Source organism: Rhagoletis zephyria, unplaced genomic scaffold (genome assembly GCF_001687245.7).
Source record: "Rhagoletis zephyria isolate East Lansing unplaced genomic scaffold, Rhagoletis_zephyria_1.1 Rzeph_scaffold_02131, whole genome shotgun sequence".
Taxonomy (NCBI): Eukaryota; Metazoa; Arthropoda; class Insecta; order Diptera; family Tephritidae; genus Rhagoletis; species Rhagoletis zephyria.
The window spans coordinates 7,697-17,262 of NW_016159215.1; the positions used below are offsets into that span (position 1 = coordinate 7,697).

At 34.3% G+C, this 9,566-nt stretch overlaps 1 protein-coding gene across 3 annotated transcripts in view; it reads right to left on the reverse strand.

Moving 5' to 3' along the window:
• Positions 1 to 9,566, reverse strand: part of LOC108366088 (glucoside xylosyltransferase 1-like) — a 57,519-nt gene that overhangs the window by 4,202 nt on the left and 43,751 nt on the right. The window contains exons 3-4 of one of the 3 annotated variants that reach the window (XR_001848045.1): positions 7,939 to 8,698; positions 7,470 to 7,866 (exon numbers count right to left, since the gene is read on the reverse strand). The exons of 1 other annotated variant lie outside the window; for it this stretch is intronic. Coding sequence is in view for 1 of the 2 variants with exons in the window: in XM_017620377.1 (XP_017475866.1) it covers positions 7,804 to 7,866 (63 nt within the window). In the remaining variant the exon portion in view is untranslated. Of the gene's footprint in view, positions 1 to 7,469; positions 7,867 to 7,938; positions 8,699 to 9,566 lie in introns of those variants that run through there. One more of the 3 variants, XM_017620377.1, reaches the window with a different exon arrangement.

The following is a 9,566-nucleotide window of genomic DNA, read 5'->3' on the forward strand; positions in this document are numbered from 1 at the left end:
TAGGCTTCATATGATTTTTATTTATGTTGGGGAGAAATAGGTGGGATGGCAACAAAATAATGTAGTATGTATTTATACATATAAACATGCGCACATCAACAGCAACAAAAAATTTACGGTTTGGATAACACCCAATGTTATCCATTCCTCTGGCTGATGTTTGAACCGTAACCAGAGATCGTTTTTTTCAAACGTAGTCAACAATATTAACAATCTTTTGTAAATTTCGATGACAAATGAAACATAAGAAACAATATGGGTTTTCATATCGAGCTCGATATTCGGTAACTCGGTGTTCGGTAATTTTATCCCATGTATATTGTTTGTGTAACACTATTTTACTATCTTTATTTATTTTTATTTAGTGTGAAGACCCATAATATTTACGATGCATGTAACCTGCCTCTGTATCGGTGTGTAGCAGGGCAACGTCTGCCCGGGCTTACTAGTATAATTATAAAATTTCATTCCAAACATAAACTATATAAATTCANGGCTTACTAGTATAATTATAAAATTTCATTCCAAACATAAATTATATAAATTCTCAACTTTAATTTAAACATGCATAATTATTTTGTACCAATTTTACTTGTAATTAATAAAAAAAATCTCTACGTAATAAAATTAAAAAGAAAACTCTTGCAACTTGAACTCCACATAGCACGTTGCAGTTATCGTCGAAAAATAAAAAAACTGTAGACTCAGACTTCTAAATAAATGCGTCATTGGACTTAAGTTTTTGCTTCTTTGCTTTCAAACAACAACAAATATGCATAGAATGAGCCCACAATATACAAATTCGATGGTATTTTCTTTTTTTTTAAGAATACGCCATTTTTACACAACAAAGAACTAAACAGAATTTAGAAGTCAGCGCAACATCAACTGTCACGATTGCCGCATGCAAGAACAATCGTGTAATAAGTTTGGGGCAATTATTGTTACTATATTGCTTTTCACCAACTTGCGGTAATCAAAATTGTATTAACAGAGGCAACCGTGTGACTGTACAGAATTTGATTGGGACAATTTTTTTATTGTGCTCCAATACAGCACAATCAAAATTGTTCCAGATTGGTGCATTTGCGGCAATCGTGTGATCTCAGCTTTAGAAAAAGCAGCGAAAATACGTGCCAATATTCGCTCGTGCATTAACAATAGGTAATTTGCTTTGTGTAATTCTGAACTTGACAATATGGATATTATTAAATCTGCACGCAGGTTGTTTTCGCCGAAGATTGATTGTGTCACAAGATTGGACCGCTCTATAATGGGTATAAATGTGCGGTACTGCGATAATGGTGTTATTATCACACAAACACTAGCTATGAGGTAAGTCCATGTTAAACATAGTAGTTTGAATTTAACTCATATACTAATTAAGATTCTCGAATCGTATGGTGTAAGCCTGGTTCAAATTTTCTCTATTACCATAGACAACCAGTGTTGCCAACTCGTGGGATTTCGCCCATAATTTGGGATTTTCGCACCATAAAAGGGTGCGTGGGATTTTGCGTCTCATTATGGGATTTTTAGCTAAATACAATCTTATGGTTCTATTGATGTTTTATTTGCTTTTAATTCCAACATGACGGGTGGGNCATAAAAGGGCGCGTGGGATTTTGCGTCTCATTATGGGATTTTTAGCTAAATACAATTTTATGGTTCTATTGATTNGGATTTTCGCACCATAAAAGGGTGCGTGGGATTTTGCGTCTCATTATGGGATTTTTAGCTAAATACAATCTTATGGTTCTATTGATGTTTTATTTGCTTTTAATTCCAACATGACGGGTGGGACATTTAAACATGCTTTTCCCCAAACTTTAAGTTATTTCTTTTTAACCCTTAATTTTGCAAGTTTCAAAGTGTTAACATTTGAATTCAAATAACAGTTTAACACGAAACGAATAAAGTAGAAAACTTAGTTATATGACTTACACCAAAAATTTTCATTTTCCCCAAGAGTGACGGCTGAGACAACGGCGACACCCACCTCTCTGAGTGGATGGATTCGTTTGCCATTTTAGACAAACTTTATATCAAAATATTTCTGGCATAGAGGCGTTCTCTAATATAGTTAGTATAATGATAAGGTCCATTGTATGTTTTTATGACATTATTATATTTGATAAAAAAAACTTTGAGCTTGTGACGGGTGGGACAATATTTTGTGACTGGTGGATCGAGTCACTATTCAGGACACATAGGATTTTTGCACTTTTTCCCATAAAAGCATTAATTTCATATTAAAGCCGTTAGAAACTTCCACTTCATTACACTTAATTATTTGGGGCTATAAAACTGCATATCCAAAAATGTTTTAAAGATTTATACCCAAATTCATAAAAAATAAAGAACATTTTAACTGCTTTATAAATCGAAAATTTATTTGAAAATGTCACTCTGTAAAGCTCTTTAAACCTATTGTATTATTTATGAATAAGGCTATTAGATTAAAAAATACTGAAATTTTTACGAAACTTTGTTGAGTTTTCCTAAATTTTGTATAAAGTGTGAATCTGTGATATGATTTTGGTTAAACCTCGGACGGTATTTTTATAGAAAAATACCAAAAGAACTAGCTCGAAAAACATTACGAATATTTAAAAAAAAATCAACACGTGGTCATTTGTTTGAGTCACTGTATATATTGTTCTTAAAAACTTTTAATATTTAATATTGATAAATGGGATTTTCGAATTTTAAAATGGGATAAACAGGGCGTTTTTCAAAGGAGAATGGGATTTTCGTACCTTTAGAGTTGGCAACATTGTAGACAACGCTGCGAATATGGTCAGTCTAGGGGATTTGGTCAACAAATAACTACAAAATATTGACAAAATGAATAGCAACAAAAACGAACATAACATAATAGATATGGAGTGTGAAGATGACGAAAGTCATGGAGAAAATGAGGATGTAGCACACCCACCATACGATGATGTTGCTGCTTTAGACGCTAGACAGTTAAATTTATTCAAATTTGGAAATCGATTTGGCAGCAAGCGATAATATAACCATAATATAATTCATATACCTTGAATTTAGCTGTATGTGATTTTCTAAAAGAAATCAAAGACATACGGAGCAAAGTAAAAACGGTCGTTAAAAAACTAATAACATCTGTTACATGCAGAAAAGCTGCGTATACCTGTTATCGAATGCGTAATGCGTTGGGCCTCCACATACAACATGTTTTTAAGTTTATTGCAGCTTAAAAGCTTTTGTGAGAACTGATATTGCAGATTTGCATATAAGCGAACCAAATTGGTTGACTATCAAAAGCTTGTTCAGTCAATTTCCATAAAACTTCAAAAAATATATCTTGTTTTAAGTGATGTATATTTTGCATGGTATTCATGCAAGAGTGACATCGAAAATATCTGGGGAAAGTATGCCGCTTTTTTTCTAAATCACTAAACAAACGTCGAGAAATTTTGCTGCGGAATCCGTATGTTTTGGCTGCTGTTTACCGTGGGTTCAGTATCAAGTACTCCTTACTGATTCTAAAAAAACTACTGCAATTGAACACATTATACATGTTTTTAATCTAAAATCGAAATTTAATGGTATGCAGGCTAATAAAGACTCGTCACCCTCTTCAAAATTCAGTACCATGAGGAAATGGATGAAATTTTAAAAGAAATAGAAAATAATGAGACGAAGTCCAAAAATAGATCATTAATAGATAAAATCAAATTGTTTGATAATACAAAGCGACTTTTAAATAATGTTGATATTTTGAACTTTTGGAATAACTACCCCGACAAAGATTTATCTGAATTGGCTCAGATTATTTTTGGTGTTCCTGCAACCCAGGTTTCGGAAAAGAGGACGTTTTCCACCCTAAAATTTATTCTTTCGGACCTACGAGGAAATATTGAGGACGATTTGCTAGAAGATATTCTTTTCATAAATCACAACTGATTATTGTAAATCAAATATTTTATCAAAGAATTTCTACAACTATGTATATGTTTTTATACCTATATTTTTTGGACTATTACTGAATGAAACATATATATGTGCAGTTTTTTTTTATTATTTCCGAATCGTTGAACCGAACCGAAACCCCGGTTCAAGGACCAAAAAAACCGGTTTGACGAACCAATCCAAAAGTGTAAAAACGGTTCGAGCCGCTGAACCGAACCGCCCAAATTTTTTATCCGGTTTACTACCCTGCTGAAAATACCATGGATAATGGTTAATCGAATAATAGTCGTTTATCTACTACTAGTCGACACTCGCAATAGGGGCGTTATTATCATCCTGCCGTAGGACCAAAACCTACTGAACTAACATCACAATGTAATTCAGTTTCCCTATCTCTACTGTATATTGCCAGAACCAGGCCTTCAATCAGTCGAGATTTTAGTTCGTTGAGTGCATTGAAACACTTCTCATCAAAATCAAAATTAGCATTCGTTTCAGCAAGTTTTGCAAAGGTTTGGCTATCTGAGAGAACGATGCTACAAAACGCCGAGTATAAAAAAACATCCCAATAAAAGAATGCAATTGCTTTTGGTTTGTTAGTATTGGAAAATTGCTAATTGCCCTGATGTGAGAGCCATTTGGTCGGAACCCCCGACTGGCTCACTTCGTATCCTAAATAATCTACTTCCTTATATCCAAACTTTGATTTATCTAAGTTGAGCTTTAATCTCCGCACTGAAAGGCGTCCAATGCAAACTTTAATAAAGCCATTGTTCCTCAAATTCACTTCTAGCAACTACAATATCGTCCATATATAATATAATTCTTCTTTCGTCAATTAAATCACGTAATATACTATTGATAAAACGTTGAAATACGGGCATTCTTAGTCGGAACGGCATTCATATTCATATTGACTATTAGGGATCACAAGAGGTATATGGAATCGATTCGGGTACATCTGCACCTGATGGATACAGCCCTTCAGGTCTAATATAGAGAATAGTTTCTTGCTTTCAATAAATTCGATGCAGTCATCAGTAAGAGGTAATGGGTAATTATCTCTAACCGTTACTTTGTTCAAAGCACGGTCATCGACACACATCTTACTCTAAATGCAAAAAAACACGGCCCAGAATAACCGAAGGGGACATACAATTATCGTAAATTATTTTTAATTCAATATCTTCAGTTTTATTTTGAAATGTTATTGTACAATTAATTGTACCATTAATAAATATCAGCTTGTCACCTACATATATAGGTTATCGAAATTCTTCATGGATCTTAATTCCAGCTCTTTTGGGACATACGACGATCTGATGTAACTAACCGGATTACTAGTATCGAACAAGGAACAAATCGAATTAGACACTACTCTTTCAACTAACATAAATTTAATGCTACTTCGCCCTTCCGCATCAGCTGCTACTTTGGGTTGGGACAGGCCCGATGATCATGCCACAACCTCCAACATCGAAAACATCATCCGTCTGGTCGTCGATAATATGGACAATTAGGCTTTATATGCCCATATTTCGAACAATTGCATCACAGCGGTTTTTGGTCTGCTTTCTGTTTCGTCGGTACTACAGGTTTCTGACTCACAGCCCCTGAAGCATTGCCCATCGCAAAGTATTTGTTTTGATATCTGCTTATGATCGCTTTCAGCTCGTCGGCAGTTGTTGCCGAGAGAAACAAGTGGGCATTTGGTATATCGCCGATAACATCGATAACGAGGTCAACCACCTCCTGCTCTGTTACTCTGTCAAGTTACCGCAAAATCAACTTCAGCTACTAGCGCTTTCTTCAGAGCGCAGTTGTTGTTGTTGTTAGAAACACACGCGCTGTTCCCCGCATGATTTCCTCGAAGTCTCTTATGAAATATTGGACCGGGTATGCCACATCATCCCCATTATATTTCGGCAGGGCATGCTCGATGTCACCGAAATCGAGTTTGCGTTGGCATTTCGTTGCAGAGCGGCCCTCCAATTCTTCGATTTGTTTCATTAACTTCAGCGTTTGTAACCTTTCCTCCAACGCCAGCACTTTCTGGTTTAAATCTGCTAGGTTGGACTTTGGTGGCTCATCAACTCTGCGAAGGACAACGGCGGCATCGTCTGGAGCAGTAATGGGACACTCGGCATGGACGGCAGCGGCAGTACTTTTATGGATGGCATCGGCAACAGCGTGAACGGTATAGCCAGCAAGGGCAACGACAACACCAATATGGGCTATTTCCATCAGAAACAGCATGAGCGGCAGAAGTGACAGCATCGGCAGCACCGGTATTAGTATCGGCATTGGTGTTTTCACTTCCGCCCACCACATTGCGCAACAGATTTCGGAGGTGGGCAGTGTTGATGGGGGAAAATCTACCTGAGCACATTGATGAGATCTTAGCGAGTGTTTGCTATTTCGTCAATAAATTCTTTTCCAGATAGCTTATTGCTTCGGCTCCACACCTGAATTTGTAAAACTTTAAAATTGATTATACTTATCTGGATGCAATAAGATTTTGAGCACAAATAAAAACGCGTTCAGTCGCTCGGCTAGTCGTCCGGAAAGAGAGCGGCCATTAATTTATTTTTGACAACTAGGGCAGCCATTAGGAGTACATGGTCGCATTTGACTATAATACTTATACTACGTTTACGCCAACGGTAATTTTTAGTGACATGAAACTTGTCCTTTATTATACTAAAATTTAATGGGCTACAAAACTTCATGCTCGAAAATTTTCTAAACATTCTGAATAAAAATTTTAAATATAATAAATTTTTTTTTCATTTTTCCTAACAAACTAATCGTGGTACAAAGCTCAATAACGATATTGGAATTAATATTAGTATGCCACAAAAAATTAGCAAAAGTTTGAAATTGCGATGAAAATGTTTTGAAGTTTGATGCATATTTGTGAACTTTGTGTAATTTTTTAAATATTTATTTCTGTGGTTTCTGTTATAGATGGAACTATATTTTAAATGAAAAATATTAAAAATAAATAAATAAACAGGAGTTACCAACATCATTTTGAATTTTGCTACCATTATTTTGACCGCTGTTGTGTGTGGTTGCTCAATTTCTTATTATTAGTATTATTCCTTTGCATATAGATGTTTTTAAAAGTTGCAAAATTTCTATAAAGTAACGCGATTTTAACGGTATTAAAATCAAAAGAAAGGTAATCGATTTACCATTCTTTCGATATTTATTAGCATTTAAAAATCATTTATAGTGGTTTACTAAAATCCAGTTTTCTTACAAAATTTCAAAATTTCATCGCGTTTATTTGGCTTACACATAGATGTTTTCAAAAGTTGCAAATATTCAATAAAAAAAGTAAAGTGATTTCATCGGTATTATTGTCAAAAGAAAGGTAATCGATTTATCTTTCTTTTTATATATATTTGCGATTAAAAACCATTTATAGTGGTCCACAAAAACTCACGTTCTCTTACAGCTTTGCAAAATTTGATCGCGTTTTTTCCTTTTTGTGTGTTAAAATAAATATATACAATAGAAATAAATATGAGAAACTATCGAAATAATTTATAATAAATTTGATAATTAAGCTTCAAATATTTGGAAATTAGACTAGTAGTGCTTGTTGTGCTATCTCCACAGATTCCCGGCGCTCTTGGACACTTTCAAATCCGATTGGCAGAATGACTCAACTCCATTTATATATATCATTAGCTGATGAGCTATGACGATTGTATTCGTGGAACTGTTTGTCTTAACATAACAAGTTTCCGCCAAAATTTGAAAAAAAACAACAAATTTTTTTAAGTAGACATTTGTAAGCATAGTGGGATGCTTTGTCAGGCTCTTCTTTGCTCTTGTAGTAATTCGCTAGCGCCATTATATCCTCATTTTCATAATCTCCAGATAATCTGCACATAGAAACTGCTTCGACAAGGGAATCTAAAAGAAAAATTAACATGTTCTAATAACTAAAAATACATAGTCCACCTAAAATATAGTCATTGAATCTACTCAGAAAAATCCTCCATCTCAGTCCTTGGAACTAATTAATCTTTCTTCTCCATGCCCTCAGGCATTGGATCCTCCGCTATCTAAGGCCATGTCCACTAGGTCTGTGTCTAAAAATATTGTCGACAATTAAACCGTCGATTAAACAGTGTTGCCATCTACATCTGAAGCTGCACTGTCTAACATAAGTCCTCCGAACAGCTCGGAATCCCGCATATCTGAAATCACTACCAAAAATTTGGTTGTAATTCCACCGAGAAGATCAATCTTTGTCTCTAGATTTGCTAAAGACACTTCTTCTGACGATATAAGGCGTACATATCGACTAAAATTAAAACTAAAGATGTATTTATTCGTAAATTTAATTTTAAATACGATCGCGATATTTCATCTTTTAAAATTGATGTAGCTGCCGAAGATTTTAATTCACTACTAAATAATTCATTTTGGCGACTCATTCATTCAAATCAATTCATTGTCGCGAGTTTGAGTATAAACCTAATAAAAGTAATAACAACTTAGCTAAAATCTCTAGTATTAATTCTGATTCAAAAAACTAACTCGCACGTCAACTTTAAGTATTTGCTATCCAAAACGTTAGAGGTTTGAATACCAAATTAACTGACTTATATTAAATATTATGTTACCAGGCTAGTCTGATCTATGTTTTTAATGCGAATAAAACTACATTATTCCACTTTCTGGCCCAACGTTTCGCTAAAACATTTTTAGCATCTTCAGGGGCAATCCAGCTTTATTAAATCTGCAACAAACCATAAAATACAAAGGCTCATTGTAATCAAAAATTAATGAATATAACATACAAACATACATATACATATATGGAATTAAAAAATATAACAACAATTTGAGGACAAAAAACTCACAATATTAAAGAACTTTATAATTATTTGGGCCAAATTCTTATTTGTTATGTTTGCTGGGTTGGAGCTGCTTCGGCCGATAGTTAAAAAAGCGAAAAATTTAAATTTTCCTTTTACCCTCCTACGCGTTTCAACGCTCACGAGTCTTCACGAGTATTGGAAAAATAAAAACAAATAAACAATAAACATGATTAGCAAGTAAAATTCGTTGATGCAAAAACAATAAACATAGTTGACGACAATTACTTTACAGTAATTCTGACTTTGAACTCACATTTACATAAATATTATTGGCAAAAAAATTTTAATCAAAGATAAACGTTAGCACCATTTTAAGTATCATTTCACAATATTACCAAATTACAATCCTATATTCTTATTTATATTTCCTATTGATTACAGCTGCATACACGTTGTTGGTGTTATCCACGTCCTCTTCAAAGTCTCTAGTTGTTGTTGTATACGTAGGCTTTCTAATGTCATTCTCCTTTTTACCCCTCTTTCGATGTCCAAAATTCTCGTATTCCCGAAGTCCGCAAATTGTTCGTGCTTCGTCAAGTGTTGTGCAAGTGCTGTTGTCATCTTTTTGTTTCTCTCCTCCGCTTTATGTTCGCTAATTCTTGTACCCAATGATCGTTTGGTTGTGCCTACGTAGCATTTGTTACAGCTTTCAGTATCATTCCCCTTACATTCTATTTGATACACCACATTATGTTGTTGTTCCTTCAGAATTCTGTCTTTTGTTTT